The sequence below is a fragment of the Corapipo altera genome, unplaced genomic scaffold, assembly GCF_003945725.1.
Source record: "Corapipo altera isolate COAL_440 unplaced genomic scaffold, ASM394572v1 70, whole genome shotgun sequence".
NCBI lineage: Eukaryota > Metazoa > Chordata > Aves > Passeriformes > Pipridae > Corapipo > Corapipo altera.
Window position 1 is genome coordinate 4513400 of NW_020884911.1, and position 21713 is coordinate 4535112.

General features: G+C 42.9%; 1 protein-coding gene across 2 annotated transcripts in view; it reads left to right on the plus strand.

The window, feature by feature from the left end:
* PLCB1 (phospholipase C beta 1) overlaps nt 1–21713 on the plus strand; it is a 334930-nt gene that overhangs the window by 206690 nt on the left and 106527 nt on the right. For both annotated transcript variants that reach the window (XM_027654013.1, XM_027654014.1), the window contains exons 6-9: nt 714–767; nt 1341–1416; nt 5205–5305; nt 6681–6847. In XM_027654013.1, the coding sequence (XP_027509814.1) occupies nt 714–767; nt 1341–1416; nt 5205–5305; nt 6681–6847 (398 nt within the window). The remainder of the gene's footprint in view (nt 1–713; nt 768–1340; nt 1417–5204; nt 5306–6680; nt 6848–21713) is intronic.

The following is a 21713-nucleotide window of genomic DNA, read 5'->3' on the forward strand; positions in this document are numbered from 1 at the left end:
GGAGCAGAAGGGATAATATTTTTGTTTGGTGACACAGTAGCACGAAACACTTCAGTTTCCAAAAGATGCCCATGGGGAGTCAAGGATTTGTGAAAATGTTCCTGTGGGGTATTAGCATGCACTTTGTTTTTGAAGTGGTTGCTAATGGCATTTTCTGTTGTGAAGAAAAGGAAAGTTTATTAGAACCATACAGTTTCTTCTTCTTCTGGTAGACCAGTGGGCAAAGTGAAAAAGTGGGGGTTTTAAACCAAAAAAAAAAATATCCCCCTAAATATTTAAGTGTTGCCACATTTTTCACCAGATCATGTTACTGCAAGAAAATCATTTATGGTTTTAATTCTGCTCAAGTGGGAGAGATGAAGCACTCAAAAAGTTGTGCTCTTCACAGGCTCATGGTAGGCAGTGAACAGATAGTGGTTGTAGGCCCAGCTGCTTCTCATGGAGGTTACTGGGTGACTCCTGATTCAACTGATTCAAAACCTGCTGAAAAATCTGGGCAAAGATAGGTCCATCCTCATCCTGCCACCTTAATGAGATGGCAGAGAAGGAGAAGGGGTTTGCTTATTGATGATGCCCCAGCAGGTTTTCATTTTGGGCAGAAGAGCTGAGTGGAACTTGCCACATGAACAGAGCTCTGGCACTGAGCTGGGAAGTCGGTGGAGAGGTCCTTGAAAATGGTGTAAAACTGAACTGGGATGCTTTTGTCTCCACAGTTACACAAAACTGAAGCTGCAGGTGACTCCAGAGGGGCGCATTCCTCTGAAGAAGTAAGTGCCCTTCCCCTGCCTTACCGTGGGTAGGCTCTGCTGACTTTTGAGTGTGAATATATGTTTGGGATGGGCACGTGGCCCTTATGTCTAGAATGATGACTTTTTCATATGTTTAGGATGCATCACAGGGAATGTGTGGTATCACAGTGATGCTCAGGATGGCTCTGCTCAGATACCCTTTGGGTGTAGGTTGCCCTTGGGATCCTGAGCAAGACATTCCACTTCTCTGCCCTTGTTCATTCCACTCGTGAAATAAAAAACCCATAATTTCTTTACCTCAGAGACATGTCATGAGGGTGAGTAGATTCAAATTGCATGTCACTGGGGTGATAGGAAGAGGGCAGGGGTGACTTTCTCCAGTCGCTGTCTGCTGTGATAGGGGCTGGTGCGGGGCAGAGTTAAACTCTGTGTAAGCACCATTAAACTCACCTCTGTTACTGAGCAGCCAGCAAATGGAAATAAAGAGCTAAAGGTGTGATAGACTGGGAAGAGATATTCAATCTTTAAGGCACATGGGCACGTGAAGGCACGTTCTTAACCAGTTATCTCCATTTTGTCTCAATTTTGCAGCATATACCGCTTGTTCTCCTCTGACAGAAAACGGGTGGAGACGGCGTTAGAGGCCTGTAATCTCCCATCTTCCAGGGTGAGCATCTGCATTTGTTCAGATGAGCATTGCTTGTGTTTGGGGCTGTTTGCTCTCCACTGACAGTTTGTTCGGGGCTGATCATGCTGTGCTGGCTTTGCTGCTGGAAAGGTCCTCAGCAGTGGGTCTGACTTGAAGTTGTGTAGGGACCAGGAGCTCCTGGAAGAGGTATGAATGGAGTAAAAGAAAGGGCAGAGGTTGTGTGACCTGTCCTGGAGAAATCCTATGAGGATATTTTAAGAATCAGTGACTGTTGGCCAGTTTTCACGGTGTGATTTCAGAGCAGTGTTAGCTCAAGGTGTAACTAACAGTGTAATCTATAGCCTGAGGTGAGTGACTGGCCACACTCACTGTAGCTCATCTAAAAGGTGCATGAAGTAAGTGTTGAAACACTGTTAATACTGTGGGGATGCAGCCCTTGTGTCCTGCTAATCCAGGAGCTCTCCTCAGCCCAGAGCACTTGCAGGAAGGTTCCTCACCTTCAAGGTTTTGTTTTTTTTTTTTCCAAAAGGAATGAGCTGAAGCAGGTGATTCCACTTATTGCTGGAGTGCAGATGTCCTTAGTCACAGAATGGGTGAGCTTGGAAGGGACCACAGAGGGTCACCTAGTCCTGCCTCCCTGTTCAAGCAGGGTTCTCCTCATAGGTGGAGATTCTCCTCCAAGCAGCTTCCTGCAGCATAATTCCTACATTCAGGGGTCCAAGAGGTGGAACAGAACTGGTCTGTCAGGAGAACCTGCATCTCCTGATCCCTTGCTCTTGTAGAAAACTCTGTGCTGTGAGGTTTCCTGGATGTTTGCTTCTCCAGTTGTTAAATAAAGACAATTCCTACAGCTCCAGAAGAACAATGGAGCAAAATCTTCACAAGCCAAACCTCAGATTCCACTTACAATGAGACCTTCCTTCATATGTGTGGGAGCTTAATTCCATAAAATTCCAAGGAATGTTTGCAAAGTAGGTATAAAAGATCATAATCATCTTATCTGCAGTTAGGTTGTGAGGTTTAGAAACGTGGAAAGAATAGTTTTAAAGGTGGGTTTTCATTTAATTGTTAGCAAACGAGATATGCAGGAAAACCTCCGAGGCACTGCATTTAAATCAGTTGGTTTATTACTTCTGTTTATTACATATCTCTGAAAAGAAAATCTAAATATCACTGGAGGCCTTGAAAGAAACCGCAGCCTTTTTGTGCTATTTGTTTAAGCAGGGCCAATTTCACGTGCACGTTACTGGCTACTTGTTGCTGGGATACCATCTCGAAAATTATTCACAGCATAAAGTAGATCTTTCCTTTGGTTGGGACAAAAAAGAGAAACACTCTGCGTGCACCAAAGAAAACTGTGCTGTTGATCATCTTTGAAAAACATTGTACAAGTGTGAAGCTGGATCTCATGGAGGTGATGGAATAGAAGAAAATCAGAACTTCAACTACGGCTCTTTTCCTTTGGGTTCCTGTTTGTTTGAACAAGTAAAGTTTTGACTTCCAGCTCTTCTGCCCTATTGTGCTGCAGGACAATAAAGCCTTGGAAGAGCTGTGGACTCCAGCAGCATGCAAGATGTGGATATCAGGGGGTTTTGCTTTTTGTGAAGGGGCATTGCTTTTTTGTTATTGTTGGTTATTTTTGCTTGTTTTGGTTTTGTTTAAAAGTGCCTTAAATAGAATTTGAAGAGCTTTATTTTAGCTGCCTTTTTGGCTGTGAAGGCCGGTTTCTGCCTTGCAGTTAGTGTAGAGGTTCACAATGAAGCACCAGTGAGCTTGAAATAAAATAACCTCCTATTGAGTCCTGTCTGTGCAAATAATCGGAATTAGCTCTCAAACATGTAAGAGACTGGATACAGATGTTGTTATAAAAGCAGGCAGGTTACCAGACAAATCATAAATCAACAGTGCTTGAAATGAGTGGAGAGTCTTAATCACAGGATAAAATTGAATGCCAATGTTAAGGAAAGCTGGAAATGAGGGATGCTTTCATGTGGTGCTGCAAGTTTGTGCTTTGTTCATTGGTCTCAAAAAAGAGAGGAGCCCATAAGGTGTGTGGGTGGTTCCTCTGAAACGTGGATGGCTCAGACCAGGCTGAGGAAGGGGGCAGCGTATTTTAATCCCTCTCTCAGCAGACGGGCTTTGGGAATCCAAATATAGTTGCCTGAGGTTGTGCCTGGGGCAGCAAAAGCTCTGATCTCCCATCTAGGTAATTGTGGTTTGTAGCCCACTGATGATGGTGCTGGTAGGAAATAGTTTTTAAAACTGTCTGTACTTATGCCTGAAGACTCGTGTTGGTTTTCCTCTTTGTCATAGGTGTTTGGAGATACAGGGAGGGAAACTGGGGGATGTCTTCTGAACTGGAACCGAGTGGCAAATCAAAACTTGGATCTCAGGTTATTGGAGGAGACCCACATTTGTTCAGCTGAGCACCTTCAAATCCCCCGTAAAGGAAAACATATATTAGGTTGATTGGAGACTGTAGTTCTGTGGTAATTAGAGAATCCATGTTTAAAATGCCCTGGCTGAGGGGTTATAGGCAGAGGGGACAGGGGAGAGTGGGGTGCCAGCTTTAACAAGAAAATTCCCAAGCTTTGAGAATTCTGGACTTTGGGAAGATACAGGTCTCGACAGTCCAACCCTCAGCCGAAAGCACCACAGGACAAAACCCTCTGGAGCCTGTGTGGGTTTCACAGATGACAGGAGACAAAGCACCGCCTGTGCCATTTGTTTATTTATTTTAACCTAAAGCCGGAAAAAGTGAGAAAAGTTTCCTTCCGTCCAGCAAAGGCTTGAACCGATGCTTCCTGTTCCCTTGGCAACGGCGTTGGACAGGCAGAATAAACACAAGCACTGATTTCCCCATGAGCAGCCTCGCCTCTGACACAGCCAGGGGCCAGTGGTGTGTAAAGCAAACAGCTTTGTGTCCAAGTTACCGTTTTCCTTCTCCAGTCCGTCAGATTTGGGCGGGTTTTGGAGCTGTGGAGAGGCATCACGTGGGCCCATGTCATAGCTTTGGATTAAGGATGCTCCAGCTTCATGCAAAGGACTTTTCAAGTCTCTCCAGTTAATAACAGCAATTCATTTTTTTTTTTCACGGAGAAATATAATGAGGATGATGAAAGTGTCATCTAGAAGCAGGACTAAATTTAAATTTTTCTAAATTTTAGAAAATGTCAGAAAAAAAAAAACCCTGACATGTCTTCTATTAGGAGAACATTTTTATTGGTTCCTGTATAAGAAATCTGATTGCCAAATGTGTTACACTGAGAGTTTAGGACAAAGATGTATGGAAAAGCTATGCTGTGTGAGTCTTGCCCAGAATTGTGGCATCTTGGACATGTGTATTGGTAATGACTCAGTGACCCATGTTGTTCCCCACTTCTGTGAAAGCTTTGGAAAGCTGAGTGATGTCCTTGTCCTCTGTAATGCTGCTGTTTTCCTCGCTGAAGCACTTGGGCTCAGCACCACTGCCCAGCCACCTCACTCTTCCTTGGGACCAGTACATTTATTTATGCTCTAGATAAGGGGTTAGATGGGGAGATGTCCCTTCCTCCTCCTTCACAGGTGCTCAGAGACAGAGAGAACTGTGCCTTATGGAAGCTGACAGAAGTGTCTGGATGTTTTTTTAAACACGTACCCTCTAAGCTGCTCTGTTATTCAGGGGGATTTATTATTCTGCAGAATCTGGGTTCCTTTTGATTTCTTTCCTGCTACCTAGAGAAGCCAAATAGTGAGTGATCTGTTTACAAAGAATGTATAAAAGTGCTGTATCTCTCTTTCACTCTCTTTTTCCCCCCATTTCACAGAATGATTCAATCCCTCAAGACGACTTCACGCCAGAAGTGTACAGAGTGTTCTTAAACAACCTCTGCCCTCGGCCTGAGATCGACCACATCTTCTCAGAGTTGTAAGAAAACACACTCATTTATTTATATGTTTACTTATTTTCCCCATTCACAGATTTTCTGGGCTGGGTGTGGTAATCAGGTTATTTAGACTGTGGCTTGCCAGTAACAGATTTAATTGTCAAGCAGGGCTGTTATTTAACCTTGGGTTCCTTCTCTCCCAAGCCTTTGCCTCCATATCTAATAGCTGGAGTTTTAAAGGATTTGTTCCTATAGGAGCAGAAGTGCCAGGTCTTGGGTTTTTTTCACATGGATCAGGGTCATTTAGGCTTCCAAAAAGTAAAGGAAGAAAAGTAATAAGCAGTAACAGCAGGCAATAGGCACGAGAATACGTATAATCACCCCCAAAAGCTTAATTAAGAGCTGCAAAAAAAAAAAAATGCAGTAACTTCTAGGATTTGTGTATCATGAATTCTCACCGTGAAATTAAATTAGCAGCTGGTTCCAGCTGATTTCATCCGTTCTGTGACAAACTCTGTGACTCGTGGTGCTTCACCCCTCGCGGCAAATCCGGGCACTTCCCAGTTCCAGCACGTCCTGATCAATGGAGTCGGAACATGAAGCGATAGGGGAGAAAGGCAATTTCCCAAACACATCCCAAGACCACCAAAGCAATCCCTGGACGTGTTTTTGCAGCGCCGCTGCCCTGACACTGTGCTGTGGGGCTTGTTTTCTCTGCAGCTGAGGTTTCGGAGGAGCACAGCCCTGTCCTAGTTTGCTCCCGCTGAACCCGGGGCAGGCTCTCCGTTCCTCTCTGCCAGAGCAGAAATAGGCCAGTCCTGGGTGCTGCAGAGACAACCCCGGGCACATCACCTGCCCTGGAGGCTTCCTGGGTCTCCAGCTGGGTACAGCTTGTAACCAGCTCTGCTCTTTTTACTGCCTCTCTAAATAGGCATCTTTTTGTTTGCTTTGCAAAGTGCCTCACGGTTTTTAGCAGGTTTGTAATAAAAAAAGACCCAAACAAATCCTGGCATAATGAAGTCAGGGCTACTGTCATTCAGCATTAAACCCAAATAGTTGGACCAGGAAAGAGTGTTTGTGGCCAGCTCAGGATTGAATTCAAAGTAGTTTTCTGTTTTAAATAGCTGAATTCCAGGAATTCAGAAGAATGAAAGGCTTTTAGCATTGCTCTAAGTCTTCCCATTGATGTCAGTAATGCTGAAGGTTTTTAAAGATCCTCCTCCTGCAAGTTTGATGGAGAGTCTTTGTCATTACATGCCGGCAAAGTAAATTAGCCCAGAGACACAGCGGGAGGGTGTTTTTGTTGTTTGATACTTTGAATCTTGTTTCGGTTTCCCTGGGAAGTTTCAGAACATTGAACAAGATTACAAGGAACTGTGTTTTAATGCCTTTGCTGTTGCTTTAATTTTTCTCCAGTGGTGCCAAGAGCAAACCATACCTTACTGTTGATCAGATGATGGAGTTTATAAATTTGAAGCAGCGTGACCCACGATTAAACGAGATCCTTTATCCACCCCTGAAACAAGAACAAGTTCAGGTGCTGATTGAGAAGTATGAACCCAACAGCAACCTAGCAAAGAAAGGTCAGTGCTTTTTTATGCCCTTGCTGTACTTGGATTCTGATTTCAAACAGTAACCCAGTTATCCTACAGCACATGCTAAAGGAAAATTTGGTTCAAAATCCAGTTACATTTCCAGCTGTCTGTGGTTTGGATCATACAAGCCTGGGAGACGTCATGTGGTGTGCTTAGGTGTGTTTGGTTGGGTTCAGTTTAGAAAGGATGGGGCTGATTTCAGTATTTACTTTTCAGTGTATATCATTGATAGAACAGTTGCCCTGATATGTGAAGTTCAGCAGAAACCTTACTGTCACATGACTGTTTACCAGCAGCTGAAATGCAAAACTGAAAGAAGAAATCAGGGACAGTGAAACTAAGCACATGATAATTCGGTAATTTAATCACAGTATTAAGTCTAGCCCTCTGCTTTTGGACGAAGTGATGTACAAAGTGGGATGTGAGATCAGCTCAGTGGATTTCGTGCTGTGATTCCCTCTTGAACATCTCAGGTGTTGTCAGGGATTAACTGGGCATTTCTCCAAGACCAGTGAGAGAACTCCTGCTCAAATCTCTGCAGATTTTTGCTACCACCAGAAGTCTTAAAATCGCATTCAGTTTGTGTCTGCATCCTGTTTTATCCCAACCCACATATCCTAATGGTTACCCCAGCTTTTAATGTGGTCGCACCTTAGAAATTTTAGGACCTCAGGAATATCCTGCAGAACAGGTCTAACATGAAAAAAAATGGTTTGGTCCAGAGACTGTGGATCCAGAGGCCACACAAAGACGTCTTTCCCAAAAGTCTTGAGGTTCCCTGAAGGCACTCCAGCCCCTCTCCCTGGAAACCTTCTGTCCTTGGCATCTTCCTGAAGGAATCCTAGAGCTCTCGATGCCATGGTCAGTGTTGTCTCTCAGACACTTCTGATTTTTCTCGTAAGGCTTCTTATTTCTTCTACTTCAGTCAAACTTAGTGTTCCCAGAGGTTTTGCTGGAGGGTTAAATCCTGCTTCTTTATGGCATTCATGCAGACTTGTCTTTTGACATCAGTAGGAACACGAGTAAATGAAAACACGTTGTGACCTCCTTTCTCATCTGGGCAAATATTAGAACAGTCCTCTGAGCTTACCTTGTTTCACATCAGCGACAGGAAAGTCTGTTACCTAAAAGATCATTCTTCTTACCCAAATATTGGCACTTCATATAAACCAAATAAAGGGTTTATTAGAAGGAGGTATGCTAACAGAACACCGGAGTCAAAATGAAATCACCCTCTGACTAGCAATAAGGAGGAACTGAATTTAACAAGGGAAAGGCAAGTCATAGAGAGTTAATTCCTTTTGTGGGATTGTGGGGGGTTTTTTTCCCCCTCTTCAAACTTGTGCTCTGAGGTCCAGCTGGCACAGCCTGAGAGCCACCTCTGTGCTGAAGATGCCACCTCATATAACACCCTGTCTGGCAGCCGAGCTGCAGCAATTGGCACATGCTCCAGTGCAAATCTCCTGAGCTCACTGCCTTAAAATGACAGGAATTGGCTAATCAGGAATGACATGGGGACACAATATTTTCTGTACATCTGCTCCGAGTTGGGAATGCAATTCATTGTATATTAAATGAAGCGTAGGTGTGCACTCAATCCTACACTCATGGAATAATTGCCAAAAAAGTGCTCCATGTCTACAGAATGTCACCAAATTTTAACTGGATATTTAAAATAATTATTTAACCTCTTAATATGGTGTTCTCTAGAACGGGTTGTCACTCAGGCTTTCTGCTGTCAGAAAGGACAATTCCCAAGGTTGTCGAAGTGGAGTTTCCGGGCAGTTCTTGGCTGGAACCTCGAACACAGGTACCAGGGCAACTTCTGAGAGTCTGGTGCATGTGCTTCTGAGCAAATAAAATTTTATGCATTGAAAAGTTCTCTTAAATAAAAGTAGGGATTTTCCCTTGAAAACACAAATCCAAATTCATAAAATGGAAACAATGTGCCTTTGTACAGCACCTGAGTCCTTGCTGCCTGCGCCCTGTTTGGACAGTTCTGGGCCTTCAGTTGTCTGATGTCTGTTCTTTCCAATTTCCTGTCTGAGGTCATTATCTGTGCACAACCACTGTACAACAATATTCTCCTTTAATTATTCTCTCATAGCTAATTAAATGAATTTCTAGTGACCAGTTGTACTGTGTGTCGGCTTTCACAGCGCTATTCAGACTCTTTTGACATCTCAGAATTTCCCTGATCACCATTGTGGCCCTTCTGTTGTACCTGTTGCTGCTCAACTACAATATTTGGAGCACAGCAAGGAAGAGCTGTCCACAATATTTTGAACTTTTACAGCGTGGCTCCTGTGGTACCTGGTAAAATCAGGTTGCAGAGCTCTGAGTAAAAAAGGCTGCCTGTGCTTGTCACTGATGTATTTTTAGGTGTATTTATTGCTGGGATTTGCAAAATCAGCAGAGACATGGGCTTGACTTCTCCATAGGTTAAACATCTGGAGTAGTGTTTTGCTGTGGTGGAAGCAGGTTGTGATTAATGCTTTGTGTTGTACAGCCAAGGAGATGAATTCACGGTTTCCTTATCAGGTGGAAGCAGGAGGAAGTCCCTGGTACTGCTGAGCAGTCTCTCACTGTCAACAGAAGTGTTCTGGGGGGCTGTTGGGGCTGGTGAGGTACCATGTTGCAGTTTGGTGTTTTCAGGCTGTGAAGATTTGCAGTGGGTGTCTGGCATAACTGCTGAATATGTTCCATTTCATGTCACAATCGTTGATAATAGGATGGGTCTCAATAAGTGGATTGCCAGGGGATTTATTGGGAAGTTCCTGATTTGCTTTTATTTAATTCTTTTATTTATTTTTATTTAAAGGCTTGTATCAAAGTAAATTGTTCAGGGCCTTGTTACATTATGGATGGGAGAGGGGACATTGATGCCAAGTTTCAGATGTCTCTGCTTGCGGTGTCCAGGCTCCTGGGAGCAACAGTCCTGGATTGTGGAATTATGGCAAATTTACCATATAAACTTGCTTCACATTCTGCAGAAACTGTGCTGGTCCTTCCTGGCTTAACAAAGCAGTTCATTCCTAAAAGTTTCTGAGTTCCAAAGGACCCCAGTGCCTTGAGAACTCCAATCCCTGTGTCCCAGTTTAAACCTTTCATTCCGAAAACAGTGAAGTGCTTTGAAAACCTCTGAGCCACAGCCTTGGCTGGAGGGACATCCCGTGTCCCTTGGAGACTCTAAACATGCAAGAAGAGCTGTACCCATGTACCAGACTGGCAAGGAAAGCAGTGAAGAACATGAAACCAAGATCTGCCAGGGAAAGGAACCGTGAAAAAGCTGCAGGTATAAAATATATGCTTCCCACCATTGTCCTTGGTGGGAGCAAGGCAAGGGTTATGTTATTATCAACCATTACTTTTAGAGTGATCTTTATGGAATAAGCTTTAAAAATAGAGTCTGGAAGTGCTTTGGAGATTTTTCCTGGGCAGTGTGTCTACACACCAGATTGTACTTATTAGAGGGGCATCTTTGAGACAAGTAATAGCATAAAGATGCTAATTTTTTCTCTTAAGGATGCATTAATTTAAAAACTTCCTCTGCCTATTTAATTTTAAAGGGCCAAACCTCTAGCTCTGCACAGAGGAAAATAACTTTGCTCTTGTATTTCACAGTGTTTCTCTCTCCAGATTTTGTGAACTATACCTATTTGCTCTGTGTCAGTTTTGGTTAGACATGTGTTTAGAAGGATTTAGGGTAGTTCCACGACTCCCTTTGAATTCCATTTATTGGTGGCTGTTGTGCTGAGTTTTTCTTGGATGATAAAATAAACTAAACAATTAACACTAGATTAAGATGTAATTTTATACAGCATTTACTATATGTATTTTTCCCATGGCAGCCTTAACACCAGGCAGCGTTCACTTCAGCACAGATGTGTTTTTCCTCCCTTAAACATCAATGCAATTCAAATATTTTCATCCCACTGCATTAAATTTACCTTTTAGTAACTGCTTAAGAATAACTACACATTGGAGTCTTTTAATGGCAGAAGGGGGTCATTTCCTAGGCAACAGATTTTAATGGGAAAAACAAGTACTATGCAACCACAGCTGTACTTTTAAGGCATAGTTCGTGATATTTAAAGCCTAAATTCTGGTGTATAAATCATTCAGACCCATGGTAGGGGCTTCTGGCATGAAACATTTGTAGGAAGTGTTACAAAACGGCTGAAATTCTTTGCCTTCCAAACTCTAACACTGCAAATTACCAAAAAACTACCAAAAAACTCCATTAACTTGGGGATTTGCAGTGTTTTCCAGCATTCCAGCTGTACAAGAGGAGAACTCTCAGCAGTGTTTCTCAATCTCAAATGATGACAGAACAATAGATCCCAGTCAGGATTTATTGCTCCTTAAAATGCTGAAGTCACACCAAAGCCATAGTCTATCCCATGCTGTCAGCTCCGAGTGCCAAGTTAGGTAACTTACCAGAAAACTTTTTCATTTTTATACTGTTTTAAAATATATATATATGTATGTGCAGGAAATGTAAGTATGGATAATGTATCAACATAAATAACTTTGACTCTACTTGTCAAAATGAATTTGCAGAATATGTTTCTGTAATACACTGTATTTTCTTCTTAGGAGCTTGGTTTTTAGTTACTAGTTAAGCTGTAAAATTAATTTCAGACTAATTTCCTGCAATTCTTTGGAAGGCTTCATCTCAAGTAAAAGACTAAGTGTTGTAAAAATCTGTGTAAAAATCTGAGTGTAAAGTCCTCAGTTATGAGGATTTTTTTGCATCTGCTCTACAGGTCAAGTGCATCATCTTTTTAATTGTAACAGCTTGATAGCAAAAGGAATCAGTGATGAGGACTAGTAAGAATGGATTTTGCATCACTCCCTTCAGCTTTTGCTCAGAGATAAGGGACTCTTACGTCAATCCTGCATTACAGGGGTTGGGGAGCCGTATTTTTCTGCCTGTATTGTGTTCGACTCGGCCTCAGACTATCACAGCCCATAAATAGCAAACTTAGTCTAAAAACAAAACTGTTTCTTTTGTGCTTGTTGCTGTTTTACTGCCTCTTTTATGGAACACGGGGAGGTATTCAATTTTAGCGGCAGGATTTATTATTTGAAGATGAGTATCAGATCGAGTTTACTTCTGGAGACATAAAGCAGCGTGGGCTCCAGGGCCGAAGGAAACAAATGTGGATAAACCTGGAACAAACACTGCAGGGTTTGGCTCCTCCTTGTGACTCTGTACAACTGTAGTGCTTTCAGCTGCAGAGGGCCCCTGAGGACACAGCGGGTGACAGTTGCTATGATCCAGTGGGTGACATCTAGAACTGGTGGCAGAGGAAGCACAGTTTTCCTGGCTCTGCCATAGATGAGCTCGTTGTCAGTTGGCCATCCATCCCCTTTTGTGTGTCATTGTTGGGTTTTGCCTCATCCTTTGGTCAGCTGGACTAAATGAACAGTCTGTGCCTTGAGGGAACTAGAAGTGACCTGTGAGATTTTTGGGGTACGTACTCCATGCTTGGAGTATGTACACTGCTGTAACACAGCAGCCATAGGAGGCACTTTCCCTTATAATGTCAGATGGAATCATCTAACAGTATCCTGTGGCTGGAATGTGGCTGTTCCCTATAAATACACCGGGGTTAAGCACTGGGGAGGCAGAAAGAAGTGGTAAACTAAAGGACAATGTTGGCAGAAGAACACAGAGGGATCGAGTGGCCTTGAATAAATTTAGGCTGGAAATGAAGAGAACTTTCCTAACAATATGGTCCTGGCACAGACTTCCAGAGGTAGTAAAGAGGGCAAAAAAAGCAATTGTTATGAAGGTAGAGCTGGATTTGTTTAGGAAAGGTATTGTGCCTGCAGCTGCAGAACCAAGTGTAAAGAAAAGAAAGGCCTTTTAAAGGGACCAAAGTCCCTTCTTTTTGGTTTATTTGCACTGTCTTTGCAGTGCCACACCTTTATTCTTTTCCACTTCTGTTTAATATTAATATTTTCTTCAGCTGTAGGACTTCCTGGAAGTAAAAACATTAGCCATGCCTTTTTTCTTTTTTACATTTTTTTCACCACCTATAGCATACTTATACTCTCGTCTCTTCCCATTATACTACAAGACTTTTTGGCAAGTGCATGAATAGCTTATGTAGAGAAGTATCACTTAAGAGAAGAAACAATGTATTTTTAGATGTCTTTTCATACAACTTAGCAATTGGAAGTAAGCCAACGTGCAACATTATCCCATCTCCCAGGATTGCTCTGAGATGTTCTGCAGAGGGTGTTTTTCAAAGGTTTGGGAAGACAGTGACATAGTCCAGTAGTGTCCCTCTTTCCAGTCTGTCAGAAATAGCTACAGTATTGTGGGGATTAATGGTATTTTTATCTGTCTGATTTAAACATCTTTCCACTGGGCTGGTTGTCTGCCTTTACAAATCTGCCGTGTTGCAAAGTACTCGTTCCACTCCTAGCTGGGAACCGGTGTGAAGGTGCTTTCGTGGGGTTTTTAAAGATTTAATTGAGTCTAAACTATCTGTCATGTCTTATCCTGTAAGGGATATCCTGTCAGAAACAACTCCTTCTACATCTCTGCTGAAAATTCCAGAGCAGCTGGAGAATGGGCTCATGTCTGTAAAACCCTGCAATGCCACAGGGCTTTCTGCCCACCGTAATTTTTTTTTGTTGGTTGCAGTTTGGGCTCGAAGTGTTCAGAAACAGCAACCTTAGGATGTCTGCTGGGACACCTGGTGTGGCTCACGGTGTTTGCCTGTGTTTAATTTGCCCCTCATGTATTGAATGAGGTAGGAAAGGGGTTCCTTGGAACTGCAAGGGCATCTTTCACAGGGCTGTGTCGCTCTGCGTTACTTTACAGTGTCAACTGACACCAGCAGGATGTGGATTCCTTGGGGGTTTCAATAGCCAAGGCCCTGCTGTTGGATGAGAACCTGGGATACAGTAGCTGAGTCTAATGTAAAGCCTGCACAGAGCAGGCCAACCCTTTTAAGCAAAACTGAATTTGAAAGGGAACAAAAAAGGCAAAGCAGAAAAGGCCTGCCAAGGAGTGAGCTGCAGTCCAGAGTGGTTCTCTGGCTGCCTTCAGATGGAACAGTTCTTCACAGACCAACCCTGAGGTGAAGTTGTTCACCCTCCTTCAGTCTTGAGACTTAGGAGAGGTTTGTACCAGAGTGGAGGTTTTCCCCACTCCTTAACAATTACTGATTATTCAAATTTATATATATATATGTCTGCTAAAGTTTTAGAAACTGTTCCAAGACTTGTTTTCCTTAACACAAAACCTCTGCTTACCAGAATCTCTGAACTGTGACCATGCTTTGTAACAGCAGAGGTTTTCAGAGCTGCTGCAGACATTTGAAGGATCAATATTCATTCAAAATAAATGTGTTTCCAACATATAAATTTTAAAAGAAGAGAAAATATTGAGTGTTTAAAATCTTCCCTGCTTAGGTGTGTGTTTTGCTGTTTTCTAGCACTATCAGAGAAAAATACATCCATTTCATGGGCTGTAACCCCTGTGGGTTTGAACCCTTCTTTCTTGGGAGTTTGAAAAGGGATGAAAAAGCCTGTGAGTTCTAATAAAATAAGTGAATAAAGAGCGTGCTCAACATTGCACAGTGGCTTTAAGATGTGTTAAACCGGGTGGCTCATGCCTACAGGCACAAGTGAGATTTGGAAACACGTGTTTCTTCTCAGGTGACACTTCCTCCTCTCCCTTTGGAGATGGCAGTGTCCTTGGAATGCTCCCGAAGTTTTAGTTCTGATTGGAGTATGAGGTTTGCTATTTGCTGTGGCTTGCCTGGAAGCTTTTAGGAAATATTTCCTCCCTGGAGTGAACTAAGTGTCTTGGGCTGCAGTACCTCTTCTAATGGTTCAGAAAAGCGGTTTTCCATCTGCAGACATTTTCTTGCCAAGAAAAAATTGTATCCGCTGTTAGTTTTCTCTGTGCACTTGTACAGATGCTAAAGTGGATGCGATAGCTTCTTTAGAATGGCAAGCATTCCTGCTTCAAACATACTGAGCTCTGCTTTGCTTGCTTGATGCTCCTTCCTCTGCAAAATATTCTGGATCTTGGTGTCCTTGGGCGTGTGAGATTTCCACATGGATTAACTGATACTGAGCAAGCTCTTTTATGTAGGCTGCTTAAAGCACAACATGTTTACCTTCCCTTGTTTTCCCTCACTGACTGCTTGTCATTAAGTGAGCATTTACTTCTGATCTTGAATTGGAGTTACCATTCCCTGTTTATAATCAGATTTCCCTGTGTTTTGTTACAATATACCCATTCAAGGGTAGAGCAAGGAATCTTGCTCTATTCCTTTCTTACTGAGTTTTCCATTTCTTTTTCAAGAACATGTTACCCAAGACAACTTGTTTTGGTTTGTGGCCAGGTAACTGTCTAATTACAGAAGGTATTTGAGCAATTATAACTGAGGGCAGAATTGGATCCGTTGTGTTTTCCTTTAAGTTTGGAGAACGGAAATGAGATTTGAACACAACAGGATATTGTCCTGCTTTGATTTTAAAGGATTCAAGCAATGAGACAACTAATAAACCCGCTGCAAGACTGTTTCCTAGCACAGTTAGTCGGAGCTCTGCCAAGCTTTTCCAGACACTCCCCCCAAGTTTTGTGCTCTGATCTCATTACCTGCTTCTGCCTTGGGCCACTGGGACTGTTCTCCCTCATCCTTGTTTATGCTTAAAACACTCGTTGAGAAATATGTCATTGCAATTCAGCTTTGATTTTTCTTGTTTTGGCGTATACTGTGAGGTATTCATAACAGTTCTCTAAATAACCTTCAATATATAGACTTGTTTCTGATAATAAGTAGTCGAAAACTACTCATGAGACTGGGTGCAGTGTCAGTGGTGCCATTAAGACCCTTGATGTTGTTGGTAATTAATTAATTTAATCATAAATTCTGACCATTCGTAGGATTGATTCTACGGTTAGTTTAGTTATGGGTACGAGTGTTGATAAATTTGATTCCATGCATGTTTAACTCTTCCATCAATGTCTTGATAATAAAATGTCCTTCCCATCAATTACTTTCTTTCTTTTAATCACCTTTTTTGGTGCAGCTTCATATACAGATGCATCTCTGTTCTTTGCATCTCACCTACTTTTCAGGGTGATAGATTTGTAGGCATCTTCTTCCCAATTCAAATCTATATCTTAGATTTTTCTTTGCTCTAGTGATTAGTTATGTAGCTTGAATTATTATATGTGTGTTCTCATTTGATGTGTGTCCCATTTACCTGGTTCATTACAGCTTTACCCTCTTGTTTTGCTAACAGCTACCAGAGAACTGTCTGTTCTTTAAACCCGGTGTTCTTGATTCTACTTTTTCACTTTATTAAAGACTTTATGAAACCAGACCTACTGCTGATCAATGTGTCAGCATCTGGGTTTTTTATGCATTTAAGCTTCTGAATTCAAAGAAACCCTGAATCTTCTAGTCTGACCTCAGTTTATTTCTATCTGTGCTTTTTACAGATTAGTTTTTCCAATAAGAAAAAATTTGAATTTAGAAAACTTCATTAAATGCTTCACTAATATTCAGATACAGCAATTCAGATGTATTGCCCTTCCTCTGCTTATTAATTTGATAAGACTGTCTGACTAGTATGAATTTTTACCTTTACTGATCGTTGGGAAAACTGCTCAAATGGAGGAGTTACTGCCCATTTCTGCATGGGGTGTGTAAGTGATGGTTGGTATGTAGATATTTTGATAGATCTGCAGATCCTGATCTGAGACCTGACAGTTTTTACCTCCTTGGTGTTTCTTCTAAAACAAAGCAGCACTGACGTTCCTGGGGTAAAGTCCAGCATCTCAGTTGCAGGGTTGAGGCATTTTCAGTCTGGGCTGAGGCTGTACCATATTCTCTCCTTGTACCATTAAGAGGATGTCACTTGGACAATGCAACAGGACCCTCCTGTCCTGCCCTAGTTTGCAAAACTGAACACAGGCAGAAATTCCAGTTACACCGTGGCAATACAGTAATAGCATGTGTGTCTGGAAAGCCAAACAGGTTTCAGCATCACTTCCCAAATTGCTTGGATGCAAATGCTGCGACCGTCATCAGAGTGACTCCGGCACATCGTGTCCCACACAGTGTGGATTTTATGTAAATTCGTCCCTGTGAGCTTCTCTGCTGGCTCACAGAGCTGCAGAGCAGAGAGCAGCTAATATGTACCCAGAGTCAAGAGACACACCAGGGGTATGTGCATCCTACTCAATGCTGGGCATGAAGTTTTAGTACCTAATGAGCTGGAAATTGCAGTGCTGGTTTGTGAGATAGAATTCCCACTGGGACACGTTGTACAGATCTCTCGTAGAGTTATCAACTGTCTGCTTTACTTATAGGATTCTAATCTTCAACTTGAGAGGACTACTCTGTTGTGTGGGATCACAGCAAATGTGATTCATGCTGCAGATTGCATTGGAATAGACCTGATTTCGCTGTCAGACAAAATACTGTTGTAATTCTGTGTTGCTGGCTGGGAGATGGGAGGCACCGATTCATTGTCTCTCTTCCTTTTCTGTTTCTTTTCTGTTTTACTTTATTAACATCTCTTGGCACAGTTATACTTTCCAGTTACATTCTGAGTGGATAACAGCATGGGTGTAAACAAATGCAAAGCACTATGGAGTTTGCAAATACATGGAAAGAAATGTTTAAGATCCACGTGGCCGAACCTGTTGACAGCCTACAAGCAAATGCACATTTTAATTGTCCTACAAAACATCGACAGATTTTAAGGGGCAAGCAGGGGCTCTTCGATGTTAAAGTTGCAAGACTAAAGTGCAAAGAAAAGTGTACTGATAAGTGGTCTTTTCTGCTGTCAGTTGTGCCTCTCTTGTTTCCTGTCCCAAGCCTGCCCAAAGGACTGCAAGGTTTCCTGGGAGCAGATTGGGCAGACTGCAGGGAAAATGGAGTAGCTGCACATCCAGCGTACCTGACAAAACAAGGGGATGAAGTTTAGATCCAGCAGTTGGGTTGAGAGGTTTGCAGGGTTAGCTGCACTTTTATATTTCCCCCAGACTGCTGCGCTGCTGGGGTTTTGGTCTTTATCCTGGGCCTCTGCAGAGGGCACTGAGCTGGTGGAGAAGGTTCTTTTGGAAACTCGGCCCTACTTTGAACCCCCATGTCTTTTATCTTGTGCTTGGCACAGTGCTGCCGGTGCTGAGTGAGCAGGGGTTTGTTTATGTCCTCCAGTCGATGAGCTGGCAAGCTCCCAGGGACACATAAGCGTTTCCACATCCAGAACAACATGCTGGTCATGCTGGCACTCTAAGGGGACTGGGAAAACAGCATCTTGTCAAGTTACCTATGTCTCATTAAGCAGCAGAAGAAGGATTGCTGTGTCAAAAGCAGCCTGTGCTTTTGCCAGCCCTGGAAAGTGCATGAGAAGAGTTTTGCAGGGGGCTGTTATCTGTGCCTGTGCTGGCACAGGGAATGCACAGTGCCCTGGCCCTGCACAAGGGCTGTCACAGGCCCTGGGGAGAGAAACGTCCTGGGTTCTCTGCGTACGCTCAAAGAGGATGATGAAGAGACAGTAAGTCTTCAAGAGGAGCCTCTGAGGAATATATTCACAAAGTAAAGGCTATCCTGTCAACCATTTCAGCTGTCTGGCTGGAATTCCTGTTTCATGGTAGACTTGTGAGCACCATCTCCCAGGAAGGGGAATATTCCAGATCTCATAAACTGCAGAAGAAAACATTTTGATTTATGAATGTTGACAAGATCTGAGGGCCATAGAAGAGAGGATTCACTTAATTACTGTAAATTTTGTGAATTTTCAATAGATCGTTTGCCAACAGTGTGTCACCAAGAAAAAGGATCTCTGGGATAACTAAAGGGACTTCTGCTGTCTTTATGGCTGACCAAATGCTGACCAGAGAAGAGCCTTGATACTTACATACAAAGTAACAGTTACATTTTTATGTGGTTTTCTTTAGGCTGCCATCCAGGAGCATTTATGTGTCTGATCCAGTGTGGAAGGTATGGGATTATGTAACCAGAGCTAATATGGAAATGTTGTGAAATGCTCAGAAGTTGCTACTTCATTGTGCTCTTGGGGTTTTTTTCTCCCTTATAACTATTTTGGATCAATCAGTTGGAGCCAGGGATGCAGAAAAAGATAAACCTGCTGCACAAACACTTCCCATGTTTCATATAATGAAGCTGATCGCAGTCAGGAAATTCAACGGAATCTCTCAGCATATTCCTCTTCTGGTAGGAAATTACTTCTCCTTCCTTCCAAATTTTAGTGAAAAAATGCCAGATTTGGTTGACTTCACTTGATTGTCAATCTGGGGGTTGTTTTTTTGGTCTCGGCATGAATTTCACCACCCTGAAGGTTGTATGGAGCAGCAGTTTGAGGTGTCCTGTGGAACCACTTGCTAAGAAACTGCTTCACACTTTGCTGCAGGAGAAACACTGCCGAGGGCGTCTTTGGAATCCCCTCTGTGGGCTTCCTCTTCCTTTCTGCAGTGGTGATGTTTGGATGCAGCAGGTGGGACCATCGCTGACAAACTCCCCGCCGAGCAACTGGAAGATAAAGCTGAGCTTCCAAATCAGAAGGGCAGGGCAGAAAGGGGATTGTGGGCACCCACAGAAGGACTGCTGGCATGGGCAACTAAAGTGCAAGCAGAGCTTAAATCCTCAGCACAGAAGAGTAGTGCAGGGCTAAAGCCAGAACCTGGTTTGGATAGGTCTGTCTGAGTTTGGACTAGATTTGTCTTGTGAAATGATGGCAGGGGAACTTCACAGTGTGAGTAAGTGTCTGCATGGGCAAGTGGGCAGTCCTGATAGTGAGGGCACTTTACCCTGCATTTCATACCTAGAAATGGGTAAAATGATCAAAATACACAGAGAAATCAAGGTCCCTTTCTTTTAAAAGCCTCCTTCCTGTTTAGAGAATGGGTTTTGGAAGGTATGTCGGTGTACAAATACAAAGAGAGTCATATAAAGGCATTTCTAGACTTTACAGTGCCTCTAGCTCTTTAAAGTTTTTAATTCAGGTACATTCATAGAGTTACATCAAAGTTTATATAACCTTTACACAAGCGTTCAGCTACACATTTCTAATTTTGATGTACGGGGAGTGTCTGTGACTAGGAATACATTAGATGCTTTTGTATTTCCCCTCAACACTTGTTCTTATATTTTCCAGACCCGTTCCAATGCACAATATAAAACATTAAAATTGATCTGCTATTTATTTGACGGGCACCAAACTTTAGCGTGCCTTGACAAATCAAATCCCCTGTGGCTGACATTCATCTCAAATTTCCTTCGTCCACTGAGGCCGGAGACCCAACACCACATGTGAGCATTGGTGGTTCTGGCAGACACTGAGATTTATCCAGAAGGGCTGAGTGTGAGAGAGAAAAAGTGCAAAATGTGAGGAAAAAAGTGCAAAATGTAAGGAAAAAAATGTGAGGGGGAAAAGTGGAAAGTGTGAGGGAAATAATGAAAAAAGTGAGGGGGGGAAAGCATGCAGTGTGAGGGGGAGAAAGCGCAAAATGTGAGGGGAAAGTGTGAAGTCTGAGGGAAAAAGTGGAAAGTGTGAGGGGAGAAAGTGAGAAGTGTGCAGGGGAAAAGTGGAAAGTGAGGAGAAAAAGTGCCAAAGCATGAGGGGGGAAAAGGGGAAAGTGTGAGGAGAAAAAGGGCAAAGTGTGACGAAAAAAGTGCAGAGTGTGAGGAAGAAAAAGTGTAAGGAAGAAAAAGTGTAAAGTGTGAGGGGAGAAAGGGCAAAGTGTGAGGGGAAAAGTGAAAACTGTGAGAGGAAAAAGTGCAAAGTGTATGTGGGGAAGTGGAAAGGGAGGGGAAAAATGGAAAGGGAGGAGAAAAAGTGCAAAATGTGAGGGGGAGAAAGTGCAAGGTGTGAGAGAAAACAGGGCAGAGTGGGAAGGAATAAAGTGCAAAGTGTAAGGGGAAAATTGGAAGGTGTGAGCAAAAAAGAGCAAAGTGTGAGAGGGAAAAATGGAAAGCGAGGAGAAAATGTGCCAAAGTGTGAGGGGGGAAAAGTGCAAAGTTTAAAGGGGGAAAAAGTGCAAAGTTTGAGGGGGAAAACTGGAAAGTGTGAAGGAAAAAGTGCAAAATGTGAGCAAAAAAGTGTAAAGTGTGAGAGGGAAAAATGGAAAGTGGGGAGAAAATGTACCAAAGTGTGAGGGGAGAAAAGTGCAGAGTATGAGGGGGAAAAAGTGCAAAGTTTGAGGGAAAAAGCACAAAGTGTGAGGGGAAAAGTGTAAGGAGCAGCCCTGTGAGCCCTGGAGGGGAGATGGAGAGGAGAATGAGGAGCTCCTGCCCTGTTCAGTGTGAGGCGTTCCAGTGGCACCGGGGGAGAGTTAAGTTTTGAACATTTAAATTGGCCAGACACCACAGGAAAAAGGAGACATTTTTAAGTTTGTGTTGTTTAAGGTGTTTTAATAGTGCACTACTAAGTGACCCCGTGGGGAGGGAAATTCTAATTAATCAGATAAATTAGAGAAGAGATATTTGAAGGGGGGGAAAAAAGAATAAATTTCTATTGCTGGGAAACTCCAAACCCTGCAGAGGGAAGGATCTCGCTGAGGGCTGTAGCTGCTGACATGGCTTCTGCTGTGGTTACATCTGTGTGTGCTCTGCTCCATCTGGCTTTTCCAGCATAGCTGAAGGAGTCAGCTGGAGTCTTGTCCTTCATTACATTGCACTCAGGGTTATTTAGGACGATCTGGAACCAAGCATTGCTGAAGGTGGTGGTAGCATTTCTATAAACACCGGTGAGTTTCGGGTCTGCCTCTGTCCAGACAAGAGACATCAGATCAAATTTGACATGACAATGATGAGTGAAAAAGTCAAGCCTATTAACTCTAGAA